This window comes from Falco biarmicus, chromosome 9 (assembly GCF_023638135.1).
Source record: "Falco biarmicus isolate bFalBia1 chromosome 9, bFalBia1.pri, whole genome shotgun sequence".
NCBI lineage: Eukaryota > Metazoa > Chordata > Aves > Falconiformes > Falconidae > Falco > Falco biarmicus.
The window spans coordinates 7,745,668-7,763,339 of record NC_079296.1 but is presented as its reverse complement, the minus strand read 5'-3'; the positions used below and the strand labels follow the sequence as shown (position 1 = coordinate 7,763,339).

Sequence of the window (17,672 nt, the reverse complement as noted above, 5' to 3'; positions counted from 1 at the left end):
TGTACTCACCTGGAAAAGTGACTTGGGCATGCCTGATTGCTCTGCCTGGAGACTTTTCATGCTTCCCTTGCAGATATATATTTAGGTTTTACCCAAGGGCTTTTAATTTCCTTGCTGGCTTGAGCAGCTGTGACAGGTATACAGATACCTTCCCTTATTCTTCCAGCACTTTAACCTCTTGTCAGCTTTGTGAAGAAGGAGGGAGAACTTATGAGTCACTGTAAAGCTTCAGGGTCTCATCGCTCTGCTTGTAAGCATGCAAAATGCACCACAGAGATAGGAAACTTGTCGGAGGTATCATGACTTTGTCGAGGTATTTGTTCAGCAGCTGCTCGGGTCTGCTCTATTTCTTCATCTCCCTGCGAAGCAGCCCCAAGTTAACAGACTGGGTTTGCAGCTTTCGTGTTCGTTGCTGCTGAGCCACACTTAGAGAGGTAAAAATGGGTTTGCAAAGGCTGCGATGACAGTTCTGGGATTCGGCGCGCGAGGCTCTTGCAGTGCAGTTATATAATGGCTCTCGCCAGCTCCGGGTGTTGGGGAGTTATTGGGCGAAGGGTCCCTCTGCCAGGATAGCCAAGAGAGGGCTTGTTTGTTAATCCCTCGCATCCATCCAGGGCCAGGGTGTAGCCGCAGGGGGAGCAGCCAAGCCCCCCAGCAGCTGGAGCAGCGGAGTGCTGGGGCTGGCATGGGTGCTGCTTGTTGCACCGGGTGGGAGGGGAGCTGCAGGGCATGGCTGCCTGTTCCTGTGCAGTTCCTGAAGTCCTGGGTCCTGTCTTCTAAATGCTAATATTTTGAAATTGTTAACATTTGAAATGTTAATGCAGAGAATTTGGAGAAGAGGAGAGAAATCAAAGGCTTTTCTAGTATCAGACTCACTGTCCCCCTCCAGGCTTGCAGCCTGCTTGCAAACTCTGTATATATTTTCTTACTTTACATAATTTTTCCATTTCTCTCCATCAGCCCAGCTCTTCAAAGGCTCCCTTCTGTTCCCAGCTCTCTTGCTGCTACTAAATATGCTCTCCTCTGTGCTTTCTAAAGTGTTCTTTCTTTCCTGAAACTCCAGTGCTCCACTTTATTAGAGAAGTCTCCCAAACTCTGCTGAGGAGATGCTGGGCGAGGGAATGAGCTGCTGCCAGGTGCTGCTTGAGTTGTACTGCCTGATTCAGCTGCCAAGACTAAATCGGGGAAGTGAGGGAATAAAGCACAGCCAGTTAATTTCTGCCTGTGTCATGCAAATCTCCCAGGCGCCTTCGAGTGCCTGGTGCAGCATCGGTTGGCCAAAGGTTTCTGCAGCTGTGTGATGGTGTTGGTGAATGTTGGTGTCCCCCACTCCAGGCTCTCTCCTGCTGGGTTTCTTTGGATTGCTGTGGTGCCAGCACCCTCCAGAAGTGCAGCGGGGATGGAGCAGCCCCCCAAGCCCCCCATGGTCCCAGCAGCAGGGAGGTCCTTGGAGGTGACTCCCTCCCAAAGGTGGACATGGCTGCAGTGGTGGCATTGCCTGCAGTAAATGTGCTCCAGTGGAGATTCCTGCATGGAGACAGGGACTCCGGTACGGTCGTGGTGTTGGCAGCAGCCGCTCAGCCCAACTGCTGTCCCAGCCAGCTGCTGCGATGACAGAAATCCCTGCAGTCCATGAACTTCTCCTGAAGTGCTTTTAATGACAGTTTAATATGAACACTTAGCGCTTGCTACAGAGCTTCTCACCCCTGGAACCGAAATGCTTCACTGTGAAGGGTAAGGACCATTATCCCTGTGTTCACAGGGGGGAAATAGCTGGATTTTATTTGTGGGAGTAATTATAACAAGTGGAATTAATCAACTTTTCATATGAATGGTGTTGCTTTTTAAAGACAAATGTCGGGAGAGAGTCCTAGATACAAAGGAGAACTCACAGTGGTCTAGATCCATCTGACGGCTTCTCAGGGAACTCGTCAGTGCCTGTGGTGCAAAGGCATTAACCCTGCCAAGGCAGCGTGCGGAGGGAACAGAAGCCAGTGAAAGTAAATGCAAGACAGGGCACAGTATTGACTTACTCATGCCCTGGATCTTGGTGAGCAGGCGCTGCAGGGAGCTGCTGTTGCCCTAACCCCAGTGTGTATCGCTCCCTCTGCACTTCAAAGCCCCATTGCTTGGGGACACTCTCCCAGCTCCTGAATGCCCTCTGAGTCTCGGCACACATGGACAAATTCCACTGAAATAATTCCTGTTTCTAGTTTCTTAGCTGGAGGACTCAAAAGAGGCCATAACCTCTTATAAGCGCCTGCAAGGTCACTGAGGGTTGGGCTTTGTTTCTCTCCTTTTCTGTCCATCCCCCTCTTGTATTTTGGTTCTCTTCAGGCTGCAGGTTTGCCGGGGAAAAGGGCTGGGTTCTTGTGTTGAGCTGGGGGAGAGAGAGGCTTCTTTTGGCTGGGACCTCTTGGTGTGATGGTAATGCATGTGGTGAATAATAACGGCTCTGTGCACCATGGATGCAGGTAGGAGAGACACTGAGATGCTTTCTCGTGTCGCTGCCCTGCTGCATACAACCCATCACTGGTTCTGTTTGTGGAGATGCCAAGATGTGGATTGACCTCAGAGAAAACTGAAGTCCTGGGAAATCCTCCCATTAGCTTTGGCAATCTGCTGCTGAGGGCCTCTGCTGGCAGGCACTGCAGGGGAGGGGAAGGCAGGAGCTGGTCCGTCAGATACAGAGCACTGCAGGAGCTTAAATGCAGACCCCATTTGCAAGTACTTTGAATTGCAAAGTGCTGCCATGGCCTGGCCTGGCCCTAACCTGGCTGGAGCAGTGCTCAGGCAGTGCTGGCCCTGGTTAGGGAGGGGGATCTGCGTCTTTCTTGGGTAGCAGCCTCTGGGAAGCCCCTGGTCACCTGGAGGCACGTCTTTGTGAACAGCAGGTAGGAGTCACTGTCCATCCCTGGTTTTCCCTGAGCACCTTCAGGGAGGAGTTGATCATCTGTGTCTTTTAAACCCTGATTTTCATTGCATAACTCATCACCGTCAGAGAAGGGTCTGCTGGCTTGTCACAGCAGCTAAGTGCTGAGGTCCTGCTCCCATGCCGGTGGCCACGTGCCAGAGAGGACCTTCCTCTCCAGGCTAATGGAAAGAAAATGGAGAGAAGTTTTTAAATTCACCCTGGATCAATGCAAACAGTATTTTCTAAGCAATTTTATTAATAAATACACACATCCTGGCTGTCCAGAGAGGATTCCAAAGCATCTCTTGTATATTCTAATATACCAATACAGGTACCGTCTGTTTGACTTGTAAAAGGAGCTCTTTGGATTCAGCCTGCTCATTAACCTCTCCACCTGATGATTGATAGTCACAAATAAGGGCAGAAGGACGTGTCTTGTTAGGAAAAGGGTTACTTGGGCCACTCTTGTGCATGATGTGCTGTTGGAGAGAGCAGGCAAGGGGCTCCTGGGGGTCTCAGGGGTCTGTGTGTGCATGCTCCCACCACATCCCTGTGCAGAGGAGGAGCGCTGGCACCCCACAGGGATGGAAAGGCTAAGTCCTATGCAAAGGAGGAGGGTGTGGAGCATCAACATTATTTTTGTTGGTGGTTTTTGTTTTTTCTTTTTGGCAAATTTGTTATTTCAACCGAAACAAACGGCAGAGGAAAAAATATTCTAGAGAGCAAGCAGAAGCTTCATCTTCTGTGATTTTAACTTCCCATTGGAAAAGAGAACAACTAGTAAAAAGAAAAAAAATACACCTTTACATTTCCTCAAAAATGCTGACCTTTCCAGCCAACTCTGTTGAAAAAAGGATGCTTCTGCTGTTGCTTAAACAATGCTGCTTCATGCGGCATGGTGCTAGCCTGTCTGCAGGAGCCTCGCAGTGAGGCACGGAGTTGTTTTTGCAGAGCTGTGCGTGAGCCTTGGCAACCTCAAAACATTGGCAGCTTTTGAAAAGCTATTTTGCAGAATGCATAGTGACAATGTAGGGCATTCCCCAGTGACTAAAGGGCAAAACTGGTGCGTGTGCACTTCTTGAAAAACACTTCAGCAAATGGCTGGGCCAGAGAGGTTTGTAACGTTTGTCAAAGGATTCGCAGTGCTCTAGAGCCCGCTCAGCCACTAGTATCATGCTATTACATTCGTTGGGGTCTTGAAATATATGGAGTGTTTGTGGTGGTAATGAAATTTCATGGGACCTTGCTTTTCCATGGCGTTATTAAATAAAGGGAGGTCAGGACCGCCCTGCGAAGGCAGCACAAACACAAAGCAGCCCGATGAGGAGCAGCTGGAGGGGCTGTGCAGGGCGCTGCTCCTCGGGAGCCGGGTGATAGCCCAAATGGGAAGGTGATTTTCCTAGACAAGCTTGCTAGCGGGTCCATAGAACCAGGGGCTTCACTGGAGAGATAATAATGAGCCTTAATGACTTTTCAGCTTGGGTCCCTCGAATTATCACTGTATTTGTATGAGCGCAGCCCCCTGTAAAGCAGCAGCTCTGCTGTGGCTGATAAAGCCTCTCATGAGATGCTGACACGGTCATGAGTGCAGATGTTTGCTAACAAAACATGCTCTCCTACACCTTTTGTGGGTTTGGAAGTATCTTTGCATGTTAGATGCCTTTCAGGGTGACTTTTCAAGGTTTTTAGGTATATTAAATTGGCTTTTCTTACAGAAGGCTTTGCACGCTAACATGTCTGGGTTATGCCTCAACATAACAGGTTTATTTGCCAGAAGATTATGAAAAAAAACCCCAACCCCTTCCTGTTTCATCAACTAACTATAATGGACCAGGTCATGCGTTATTAATAATAAGTTGAATAGGTGCGTAAAAGGAGTTTTGGCAGTCCGGACTGAGAGCTACTTGGATAAAAGGAGAATATTTGACAATGCAGTTGCTGTGGATTCAATTAAGACTAATGAAAAATCCGTTTCTTTCTGAATCTTATTTTCAGAAATATTATTACCACTGCAACTCCTGCTCAGCAATTCCCAGCATCTCTCCAGCACAGCAGTGGCCTCTGCATAATGCAGACACTGAAATGAGAAATCAGCACTTTGTAATGGGCTCTCCAACTAAAACTAAACATCAGTTTCCTGGCTTGCGGTCAGGTGGTTGGCATTCAGTTAGCTGGACAAATATTTCTGGACCAGAGGAATTCTTATTCAAACTTTGATGTTACTAAGGTTGTGTTTTGTTGATTTTCACCCTGAATTCCCTTGGAGAACGCGTTGCACAAACAAGGAGTTTGATGTATAGCTTACCCTCATATACTTGTAGAGCGGGCTTACTGAGCTGTGCTTCAGGTTACATTTACAGCCGTGGCTCATTCTAGGAACATGCAGTTTCCCAGCAAGAATGAGCGTTCTGGGTCTACTGAGTGATGCATTTTGCCTGTTGCATTATTTGAGCTCAGGGTAAGCATATAGCAGTCACAAGCGGCCATCACGAGCACAGGGGACTTGCAATTAGTCTTAAATGTCTTTTCCTAAGTAATAGTGCTTCCAAAGTTACAGGAAAGTGGCTTTATCCATCGGTGTGATCCTTTACCCTCTGACAGACGGCGACGTGCTCCACCAACAACCCAGCACTCCAGTGCTTTTATTTTTCCTTTTTTCTCCTCAGTGCCCTGGCTGCCCACCTCCAAGCCAAGGGGACCAGGGTGCTTTTCCTGCATTGCTGGTGGCTCAGTGACCCAAAGCGCTCTGGGTTGTCTTCGTGCCAAGCTCCTGCTTTCCTCCTCCTCTTTCAACTGCTCTAACTGACACAACAGCACTTGGTGACTGTCTGGGAGGTGACTTGGAAGGAGAGATGCTGCTGGGGCTGTAGGTCTTTAGGTGAAGCGTGGAACACGTTGCATTGCCTGGGAGAGGAATGTTTTTCTGACACAACTACAGCAAAGGAACTGCTTCAGCAACCCGACATAGGTCTGAGCAGTCTGAGTAGCTCTGTGGGATTATCCAGCCTCGGAGAGGTGCTCCTCGGCATCAGGCGACCTCTTTTCTGCCTTGGAAGGGAAACGGCTGTTCAAACCAGCAGCCCTGTTTGCAGTTTCTCATGACCCTGCATCGAAACACTCCCCTTTCTCCTGGTTTTCATGTCTTGGTTTGTGTTTAAGTGCTTAACAGAAAGGTGTCTTCATGTAGAGGCTTCCACAGGCAGGAACCGAATTTCTCAAGGGGTTCTTTGATGTGGGTCTTGTCAACTTCTATACAACAAAAGTATGACAGGAGAGTTTCCATTTTCTGTTAAAATTGCCCAGCTTTTTTGCTAATACCTCTTCTATTCCATGCTGCTGCTTGATGGCATTAGTTAGATATTAGTTAGATAGATAGATTATAATTCAGGCATAAATCACTTTTCACATCTAATCTCAATCCTGAAATTAATGTTCTTCTGGAGTTAGGAACACAATACAATGTAGAATTTGCAAATAGCTCCCTAAAAGAGGGCTGATTGCCCCAGTTCCAGTGACTCCTGTTATCTAGTAGGGTTCATCAGGCCAACCCAGAGGGCTAACAGCACTAATTACATCTGGAGCAATAAGCTGAGGATGAGGCTGAAGCCAACCATGAAGCAGAAAGGAATGACTCTCTTAGAAAATGAATGCATTGAGCTAATGAATCATTTTGAGGCAAAAGAAGAAATTAAGTGTACGCTGAAAGCTGGCACGTTAGTAAATGGGCTGTGGGTTTTTATCCATTTTACATTTCAAAATGCTGAAATAAAGCATGTCTTACAGTGAAATCCCATTAAGAAATAATGCTCTGAGTAGGGAAACAAGGGTTTGGTTAACAGGAAACGGGGACTTGGTTTCTTTTCCTAGAGCAGCCAGGGACTGCCAGTGTCATGGGGTAAGTCATGGCAAGGTACTGATCTTGGGGGGACGAACAGAGAACAGAGCTCGTGCCGGACAGCTCACGGTTAAAAGAGGGAAAGAAGAGAACTGGGCTTTTCTTGCCAGAGTTGGGTGCAAGACAGTGGAGTCGGGTGCCCCGCTAGCCTCGCGGCGGTATGGAGGGGTGTGTGTGGTTAGGGCACATGGCTGGTGCCAAAGGAAACAGTCAGCTTGTCATTCTGAAGGTACTTCAGACAGCCTTCGCCCAGTTGTCTGCTCTCCGGCGACCCTCCCAGGTATCAATACGTTGACTCTTTGTGCACCATGTTCAGTTGAAAGAAATGCTGGGGTGGCGCAGAGTTACTTGCACTGGCTCTTCACGTCGTGGTGTCTCAGTGGTGATCAGTCCGTGAATTTGCTCTTCAAGGTACGCAGCAGGGCAGCATTGCCATGAGACAGTGATGTCCAGCTGAGTGGCACTTGGCATACCATGGGGCTGCATCGATGCACCGTGGGGTCACGTTGGCGCAGTGTTGGCGTGTCATAGCGCTGCACGGTGGTGTTATAAGAGTAGGTCTGTAAGTCCCCCCTCCAAGCAATTTTACAACATGTCACGTGAAGTTGGCGTGCCGTGGGGCGGTGTTGGCCTGCCGTGGGGCGGTGCCGGCCGCCGCTGTCCGTGGTGCTGAGCCCCGTGCCCCGGGGGAGCGGCTCCGCGCTGTGCCCCCCCGTGGGCCGCTTGAAGATGCTCTTTGTTGAGGGCTGCACCAAGCACCACCGGGAGCAGCTATGGACTGGTGGCATTCCCAGAGGAGGGCGGGATGCGTGACTCCCCTTTCCAGTCCCACCTGCGCACTGGGGGACTCACGGGTTTATCTCCCCCTCCCCTGGCTACCGTGAATTCCCTTTTCTGTTTGACACGTGAGAAATCGGTGCCAAGCGTGGTCAAGGAGCAGCAGCTTTTGTTCCCACCCAAAGAGGGAAGGCTGTGTTGTTCTGGGACAGGTGGGGTGCACCTCTCTGGGGGCTGTTGTAGCCTGGCCAGGGGAGCAGGGGTTGAGCCCCTATGGCCGCTCGCCGCTCCAAGGGAAGCAGCAGCGAGTTCCTCTCGGCTCGGTTCACAGCGGGTGTGTTTAGGAGGGGACCTTGCTCAGCTGCTCTGTGTGTGCGAGCCAAGCACGCTGAGTCTATTCCCTGGCATGCAGTCCACACACTGCTCTACACAGAGGAATAAGATAAAATAGCTTCCTCCCCCTCACGTTGCTACTGAAAAACAGGGATGGGAAAAAATAATCCCTCAGCCCCTGCCCTGCTTGTGGTGATAAGAGCACTGCAATCATTTTTTTAAAGGAGGCAGCCAAGTAGTAATAATTACATTATTTACTAAACAAAGCCATTTCAGAGATTTCTGTATTGTGGATGTTTTCTGGGTCATTTTGCACCAAATTCATTGCAGCAGCAAAGCTGGAGAGTTTGCCTTGACTCCCCTCACTACCAAAATAAATGTACAGGGCAGGATTGTTCCACTGAGCAGCCGTGACTGGGGAGAGAGAAGAAGGAAGGAGATGGTACGTGCCGACAGCTCTAAACTGAATGCGGTGAGGATTGCTGTGTATGAGAGAGTTCAGGGGGGAAAGAGGAGCAAGTCACAGAGGCAGCCAAAGCTGGCAGGATGGCAAGAGCCAAGCTGAAGAATTCCCCCTCAGAGAGCAATTCCCATGTAAAAACTGTCCCACCAGCAACGACAGAAGATGTCCACGGTGTGAGCCCCTTGCTACCGACTCGGAGGATGGGATCCTTGGGGAGTGATGTCGGACAAAGGTATTGCAGGACTGCAGTGGTTCGTGGGGCTGCGTGGGTGGGGGAGGCAGCACCTTTTATCTTTTAAATGAGAGGGAAAGGATTAGTGCCAGTGCGGGCTGGAGGGGTGGTGGGATCAAATCCTTCTGGTAGCTATGTTAAAGAGCCACCCCAGCTCCAAAGTTGTATTATGAAATAGGTAGCTGGAACAGAAGAAAGCCATTTCCTTTAAATTTTTTATAAGTGCTTCTTGGTTTTCTATATGCTAAACCCATGTCTGAATGGCAGCCCTGAGATCGTGGGGCTGCCACACAACACTGTGAACTTGTACTGCGCCTTATCTGTGCAGTGGAAGACTGAAGCTTATTTACACTGCTAACCCCACAGTATGCACTGTACATAAGCACCATGTTTGGATGGAGGGAGAGATGCTTGATTTCTTCATCTGAGGAATAATTTATTTGTAACTGGGGAAAAAAAAAAAAAGAAGCTATCATACAAAATGCTGCAGCCTCTTTCTGCAAGCACCCAGCTGATGTGTATAGAAAGAAATGAGCTGTTTTTCAGAATGATAAAATGCTTTAATATTGCACTTGAATTACAGTGTTTCAGAAGAAGACAGGTCCCCTAGTTATGATGAGATCAGGGTGCATATGTCAGTAATCCAGTTCTTGTTCTGTTCATTCCATTTTCTTTCTTTTTTTTCTTTTCTTTTTTGTGTGTGTGTGTGTGTGTTTGTTTTGTTTTGTTTTGTTTCCCCTCATCTAGTCAGCCTTTCAGCCCATCCATGCTCTCTTTCTTCTTGGCAAAAATTGCCTCACCTGTGATTGTGTACTGTATATCTTCTAGGATGTAACTTGGTGCTGTTTCTAGCTTGGGTTTCCAGTGCAAATGAGCGCTTTGGAAAGCTGCTCCTCATGGTGAATTTTACTTGTTTGGCTTTAGATTGGAAAGAATTAGCACCTCAGCTTCAGTATCTCAGTGAATCCTACTGGTGGGCTGGAGGGAAGATGGCACCAAGCCAGGACTGGCAGATGTGGTCCCCACTGGGGAAGCTGAGGAAGGAGGTGTGTGATGTGGGGGCAAGGCAAGAGCATCAGCGTGGGTGTTCCCCCGGTGCCGAGCTGTGCCAGGGATGTGCTTTAGTCTCCAGGTCTGGGAGGCAGAGTCCTGGTGTACTTGTGGAACTGAGAGTGCATGTCTCAGTCTGGTGTGTGGTGTGTCAACTCTCCAGATGGCACCGATGTTGGTTCTCTGGTGAGCAAACACATGGATCTTGTGGGTTGTTAGGCCTTCTGACTTCATGAGGCAAGGGCTTACACATGTAGAAAGCTGTAGATGGGCATCATGTGGGTGCATTGGAACTAAATCCCTGAAGCTTCTGTGGTCTTGGTGTGTTTTGACAAGCAATCTGAATCTGCTCCCAGTGTCAATCAGACTACTTTCGCTCTGCTTTTGCATGTTGCTTTCATTGCTTCAAAAAGACATCCAAGATAGACCTGTTCTAGGCTCTGCACCTCTGAAGGCATGGCCTGGACACTATTGCTGGCAAAGCCTAAGGAGTGAGTTTGCTTTCTCTCTGTGCTCCTTCAGGTACTGTTGATGTAACCCTCACAACAGTGCCAGTGTTCAGATCCAGATGCACTGGGACTACAAAAAGACTCGTACTTGCAACTGGGGGACTCACAAACCCATCCCAACCACCGTTACTCAGCTGTGATTAAACATGCAAGACAGGCATCTCCTCTCCTGCCCTCAGAAGCTTGGGAGGTGCCTGCCCAGGACCAGGGAGCCAAACCTTCATCCCTGGGCTGACCCGCCTTGTCTCTTGTGGGGGGCATGGCACAAAGGAGGGATGCTGCAAGTCATTGGATCTGGAGGGGCAGGGTGCAACGATTCCAAAAATTGCATAGCTACAGTGTTTTAGTGGACCCTTTCCAGAAGGTCAAGTGTGCAGAGCACACCAGGGTGCCTCAGGGCATTATAAAAGAACCCCATTCCCTCGGTTTTGCTGGAATTTCAAGTGTTTTGCTGCAGTCTTGTGAGGAGCTGATGCCAAGAGTTAGAGAAGTTGATGGCAACACTTTTACATTCTGGCAGTGGGCAGAGCCCTGAGCTGCCGCTGGCAGTGTTTGAATTCCCGACTGCTGGGCTTCCCTTCTTTGTGTGCCACTTCCCAACAACTGAGTTGGCAATTAAGATTTGTGCGCTTCTCTTTCACTGCATGTGTGAGCAACAAAGGCAGGAAGATTGCTTTGGAAATGATGAATAGTGTGTTTGAGATGCTTCGTCTCCTCCAAAGCCAGACACAAGCAGCCTTATCAAGTTAGCAGTGACAATTGTCACTGGAAGTTGGGAGTTAATTTACCTGGTGATGGTGTAAGAAGATGCTGTGTTACAGGATCTTGTCAGGGATGCAAATGAATTTCCTAGATGACTGAATCCAGTTACATTTATTCTCACCTACTTTATTTACCTCATTGCTCTGTCTCAGTCATTGCAGCATCTGAAAGCTTTTAGGGGTTCTCAGTCAAAACAGGAGGAGAGGATTTGAATTCCTCTGGAGATAAATCATTCTACAGCCATGTATTATTCCACTTTTGGAGGTAAAAAGGGGAGTTCGGGGCTGGCCCTGGGCATCCAGGACAAGGATGCTTTCCTGTGGGTGGAGAGCTGTGGGTGGGATGGGACTTGCCCAGGCTGCTCATGTGGAAGTAGCTCCCACTAAAGATGCTTGCAGCTACTTCTGTACATCAGGGGCTGCTCTGAGAAGGGGATGCAACCTGGGCAGCCCCCCGGCTGCTTTGGGGAGGGCAGGCTCTGCTGCCAGACCTGCTGCCTGGGCACTGAAACTCTCCTGGCGTGCAGCAATTGTGTGGCTGGAGCAAGCCGTGAAAAGTTGAGTCTTTCTCCTATGAGCCAGGCTTTTCCTGAGACAGGTTGGTCCCATGTGGCTTGTGTTGGGGAGAATTTGAAAGAGAAAGGTGTGACAGGGAACAAAATCACAGAAAAGCCAAATGCTGCAGTGTGCTCTCTATTGAGTGGCTCTGTGTTTGGGAGGAAGCTGCTGGCAAGCATGAGGACATGTAAATATCTGTGTTTGGATCCCGTTTCATGGGCTGGGGATCTCTCCGTCATACCGGAGATGTGGGTTTAAAAACACAAACAAACATTTTTATAAGATAGTGGTGTCCTGTTTATGCAGCTCTGCTGGATGTAGGGGAAACTCTGACCATTACCCGTCCTGGGGCACTCTGATGCTCTGAAGGGATTGCAAACATACCCTTAAGGTATCTGATTTTGAATCTCTGCCCTAGGCCCTGGGAGGGGGGCAGTGCTGTGTGTCCCCTCCCTGCCCCACATTTCCACCCTTGCCTCTTTGAGTCATGTTTGCTGAGCTGCTGATAGCCAAAATCTGACCTGCTGAGGTTTGGGGAAGAAAATTAGCATTGCAGGAGAGTTGAGGTTGGGGAGGACCTCTGGAGGGCTCTGGTCCAACCCCTTCTCAAAGCTGGACTAACTTTAAAGTTGGCTCAGCTGGCTCAGGACCAGCCCTGCTGAGTGTTGGACATCTCCCAGGCAGGAGATTTCTCAGCTTCTCTGGCTGCCTAGTTCAGAGCTTGATCACTCTCAGGATGAAGAATTTTTGCCTTGCTGCATCTTGTACCTGTTCCCTCTTGCCCTTTTGCTGTGTGCATCCGAGAGGAGGCTGCCTGCACCTCACCCGTCAAGTAGGTGAGGGCAGCAATTAGATCCTTCCCTCCTTTTCTTCCCTTCAGGCTGCACAGTCCCACCCCCCGCAGCCTTACCTCGTCTCTCAGTTTGAAGTATTTTTGGCAGGAATAAATGGGACTTTTCTTCAGCCATGTTACTGGCAACAAAGTGGCTGGAGTCTACACAGTGAGAAATAGCAGCACTCTGCCAGGGCCAATTTAATGCAGTGTCTCTTGGAGGTAAAGTGCTTTGGGGAGTGAGGAAGTCACCCAAACGTATCTGAAAATGTAATTTCTAACCAGTCGATGTTTTTTGCCCCAAGGGGCAGCCAAGCGTTAACAAACGGGTCTCATTAAATGTGTTTTCATCATCACCTAACACTCAAGCAGACCAGTGGAAAAGTCCAGTCTGGCTATTGAAACCATTACAACCACTCTGTCCTTGCAGCCAGGTTTCCTGGTGGTGGTCTCTGTAGCAGGTCACAGCAGCAAGTGCCTGGGTGCAATTCGCCCCGCTGTGCAACCACTGCTGTGCCATGTTGCTGAATCCTTTCAGGCAGGGGGACAATAAGTCAACACCAAATTTAATTTTTTTTTAACATTTCTTTAACAAAAGCCTTTTCTAACAAAGAGCTTTTGGAGATGTATCTCTGTCTTCAGTGAATAGCATAAGCAGGTTTGCCACCTCAGCTTTCAGTGAGGTGTTTTTGTGGAGGAGAAGTGCTGTGGCAGGGACTTCTCTTGTGTGGGGCTTGTCCACCCTGGCCCCTGGCGCCATGCAGTCCTCCCTTGGCTGCCTGCTGAGGGTTTATATCAGAAACTGGAGAAATGCTGAGTCTGGGGGTGTTGGGATGGTGTGGTTATGGGAGGATTTCTGTGGCTGTGCCAGACCTAGCTCCAGCACTTCTCCCCTCTGAGCCAGAGCAGTCTGTGCCACCCAAAGCAGGCAGGAACCAGTACTGCTGCAGGCAGGGTCCCTGCAGGAGCCTTCGGAGAGCCTGAGGTGTCCAGAGGGTTTCACTTACAAAGTCCTTGGCTTGGTCTGCTCTCCCTCTGGATGGGCTGGGCACTGCCTCGTCGGGATGTATTTCTGGTGGTGGGTCTCTCTGTACGGAGAGCACCGAGTCCACGCCAGGGTTTGCTGTGCCCCACAGCTGTTTGCTGGCAGGGTGTTGATGCTCTGTGATGGTTGTCCAGACTGGAGCACAGCATCTCTGAGCCTTCTGCTGGCAATAACCAAGCCATGGGCTGGTCTCGGAGCTGGGGTCCAACCACCCAGCCTGCCTGCGGGTCCGTGCCCAGAATCCCTGGGGGAAGGTGCCTGCTGAGCATCGCCTCTCCTTGCAGCCTTGTGTGTAGTTTCCTTGGGTTGTTCTTCCAGGCAGCATTGTAGGGCTGTGTGCGGGGTGGCATTGCCCGCACGCCATTTAACCTGGGTATGTCCTTCCCACATACCAGTGGGTGCTGCTGTATGATGCTGAGTGTGTTTTCAGTGTGGGACCACCTCAAAAATGGGCAGGGTGCTCAACTGCTGAACTCTGTTATAAGGGTGATATGCAAACACGCTGCCTGATCCTGATGAACAGGAAATGATCCCAGATCCCGGCTGCCAGCACAGCGAGCAGACAGCTGGCATCCTTCGCGCTAAACAGAGCTGTTCATAAACACAGCCAGTGATTTCATCCCGGGCTGTGGCATGGGGGCTTGAGCCTGGCTGTTTCTGGGCTCATCCTGGGGCTGCACTGGAACAGCCCCCAAGCTCTGCTCATCCTCCCCATTTTGCTCCCACTCCTCTGTGCGGGGACAAGACCTACATCACCGTGTCCCAGTCAGGGCTCAGCTCTGAGCTCCCTCCTGCGGTTTCGGATATATTTCAGAGGCTGGTCCCCTGTTTGTGGTCCCCGTCCCTCAAGTCCCTATCTCTGTCCCCAGGTGCACTCTGGCAGAAAGCGTTTGCATCCCCTGGGTGGGGGGCAATGCTAATCCCCAAGCTGTTGGTGCTGTAGCCGGGTGCCTGAGGGGAACAGACTGAGTTTTGGAAGCGCTGAGCCCTCCTCCCACGGCTGCTGGTGAGACGCCAGCACCACTGAAAATCTCGGTGCCCTATATAGGCGCTGACACGCAGACGAGGCGCCTAACCTGAGGATGCCTACACTTGAAACACGCACTTGGGCTTCTGCTTGGTTTATTTTAGGTCCCTCATTGCCATCAGGTCCCATCAGGGCATGGGGGTTAGCACGTTTCTCCTCCTTCTCCTCCAGTGGAGGCTTTCCTGCTCATGGTAAGAGCAGGATGCAGCCATGGCCATCCCTCTGAGTGGGCACAAGCTGCCGGTGCAGCCGTTGGTGTCGTACAGGGCTCCTGCACAGCGGGGTCTTGCAGCCCACCTCCCAGCTCAGGCATAGTCCTTGACAGGGCTGCAGGGACTCATTTAGCTCCTTGGGAAAGGCAGGAAGGTGTGTGTTAGAGCAGCCTCAGCATCTGTAGGGCCTTTTTGCCCAGCAGACAGAGCCCAGTGCCCAGGCTTGGCAGCACCTGCCCCTTTGGGAGAGCTAAAACCTTCTGGAAGGTAATCATGGGCAGTACTGGGAGCTGCTGGGCACTGGGCTGGGAACGGCTTGTCTGGCTGCTGCAGGTAATGCTGCGTTTTTGACACCACGCCTTGGTTGGTTCTAAACTTTATGTCATTCTAGTTGTGATGTGGGTTTTGCAGAGTAACACCAAGGACAACTACCTCTGTGATTAACGCAGCACCTTGAGGTGCCGCTCTGTGGGGAGGAGGCAGCCAGGCTCACGGTCCGGGGTGCTGCCGGTGTGGCGTGCTTTGCTGCTGGTGGCGGGCAGGTTGGTCTGTGTGCCGCTTCTCCAGCCATCAGGCTGTGTGTTGGCGTGTGCCTGGAGCAGTCAGTGTTTTTTCCAGGTGCCTGCCGGTTGCTGAGCTTCCTCCAGACCGAGGGTTTTAGGGGCTCGAGTCCTTTCCCTGGGGTCACCCCACTCTGTCCCACAGCCGGGATAGGTGGGGTGCCCTTCCCAAGCACCGAGCGTGTCCTCCCCTCTTGCACGTTTGCAAGCAGGATGCATGCATCTCCCTCTCCCTTTCCCCTTCCTCTTGGTTGTTCCTTCTCCCCCTCTTTACTTTCTTTTTTCGTCTCCTCCCATCTGTCCTTCGCACATCAGGCTATTTTTGGGGATGAGTTTCTCACTGTCAATATGGTAGGAACCGTGGTGCATCTCATGTCTTAGGGGATGAACACCACTTTGGGAAGCCTTCCCAAGCAGTTACCTTGCTTGGTTCATCTTAAACCCCCTGCCTTACCCCTGTTTTGAAGGCATTTCAAGACTGGGGGCTAAAGGGCACTAAATCTGACAGCTGTCTCCTCCAGCTCTGAGATAGAGCCAGAAAAGACAGCCACCAAATATAGTGTCCTTTAGCCCCTGGCCTTGAAATGCCTCCGAGCCTTGCAAGTGGTTATTAAGCAGCCTGAAGCCCAGTGCGGTGTTGGCAGGTCATTACTTGTGTCTTTGTAACATCCAGGGGCTTTAAGTCAAGGCATGATTTTTTATTATTTTTTTTATTATTTTCTTGGAAATGATGGCTGTAAATTGAATAGGAAATGCACAACCAGAAATTAATTTTTAATACCTTTCATTTACCAAAATACCTCCCAGAAAAATCGGGAGACAGCGGTAAAGGCGCAGAGCTGGCAGGGAGTTTGCTGGGAGGGAGCAGATCTCTGTGCAAGCTCAGCTGAGCTCTGCTGTGCTTTGCTGCTCTCTGCTCCATCTGAGCATCTTCGAGTACTTGAAATACAGGGACAGTATTTAGCCTCAAATTATCTGCATGAGGCAGATGAACGAAATGCCACCCAGATCCCGCAGCACCCTGGCAGAGCTGGGAGGAGAGCTGGGGTTCGGGGCCAGCTGCTGTCCCCTCCCTGGAATACAGGGGCAGATGGGATCTGCAGCTTGCATGCCTGGGGGTCCCCACATCCTTGCCCAGCTTGAGGGGGAACAACTGCCTTTGCTGGGGTGTGCTGGAGCTAGAGCCAGAGCCAGGGAGGCAGGGTGGGGTAAAAAGGTGGCTGCTCAGCTGAGGAGCTGCTGTGCAGCGTGGGTGGGCAGGTGATTGCTCTCTCTTGTACATAAGCAAGGTTTATTAGTGGCTTTTGTTCTAATAATAAATGCACCATTCTCTCCTCACCTTCTCACAAAACTTTTCCATTTTGTAAGGGGTTGCAGCTTGCAATGCGCTGGCAGACCTGTCTCTGCAGCAGTGAAGTTTCTTCCTCCTCTGCTCCTCTCCTTTCTCTCGTCCTTCCCTGCTCTGCCCTTCTCTCTGGGAGATGCTGCCTGCACCAGCCAGGAGCTTGGCATCATGGTTTAATGGTCGGCAGTGCCAGGGTGATGGGGCTCAGCTTCCTCTGGGCGGGTATGGCAATTCTCTCCCAGACCCTGGACTCTGGAAGGGAGCGAAGGTTGGGCTCGCTGCCCGCATCGTAGCTGTCTGCCATGGTAGGAATGAGATGAGTTGAGGTTTACCTGCGCAGGGATACTCAGGGAGGCAGATCTGGATGAAATATAAAAGTGAATTTAAAGTAGATTTCCTAAAACAAATTACAAGCCAGTGTAACCTTTCTGACTCAGTTAAATGGCTTTAGTTCTGTATATTGTAAATCTAGTCTTTCAAGTGAGACGGTGCACAAAAGGGTTCATGCCGTTCTGCTAATCCTCTCTAGCAGTTCACCTGGATTAATTGCCAGATAAGTGACATTGCAGACAAGTCCACAAAAGCTGGGGTGGAGTTTGTGCAGAGCAGCAAAGGGAGAATGCTCGTGCATCCCCCTGGGGCTGGGTTAGCAGCTCTGCTGGGGCTGGGCTTGCACTTTGAAAAAGTTTTTGGGAACTGGAAAACAACTGTTATTCGGAGAGAAGTGGAGTGATTTTTAGTTTTCTTAAACAATTTTCCATATTTCTCAGCAATTAGACTGCTTATGAGAATTTGGGTGCCTGGTGGGAAGGAGAGGTTTCAGTGTGGCATCTCAGGGTCGCTCCTTCCCCCTGCGATCAGCATCCAGCAGCTGGTTCCCTTCCAGGCTGGGAGCACTTTTTGATACTGTCTTATCAGATGTGTTTAAACCATGGCAAAGAGTGGCCAAAACCACTGTTGGGGAGGTTTATGGTCTGTCCATCATTCTAGAGTCCCTTTTATTCCTGCTGCCTTTTTGTGAATGAGACGTTCATTTGCCTTGCAGGCTTGCCTGTCTGAGGAAGGTGTCCTGGGAATCATGCTGGCTCATCCCGGTGCTCTGGGACCCACGGTGATACCAGACCTTGGGGATCTGCAGGACCCCATCGAGCTGTGTGAT

General features: G+C 50.3%; 1 protein-coding gene across 2 annotated transcripts in view; it reads left to right on the top strand.

Moving 5' to 3' along the window:
• The window catches only part of KCNT1 (potassium sodium-activated channel subfamily T member 1), a 90,617-nt gene that overhangs the window by 33,808 nt on the left and 39,137 nt on the right, over window positions 1-17,672 (top strand). Inside the window, exon 1 of one of the 2 annotated variants that reach the window (XM_056351574.1) lies at window positions 8,339-8,614. The exons of the other annotated variant lie outside the window; for it this stretch is intronic. Coding sequence (XP_056207549.1) covers window positions 8,466-8,614 — 149 coding nt within the window. The 5' untranslated portion in view covers window positions 8,339-8,465. Of the gene's footprint in view, window positions 1-8,338; window positions 8,615-17,672 lie in introns of those variants that run through there. 2 annotated transcript variants of the gene reach the window in all.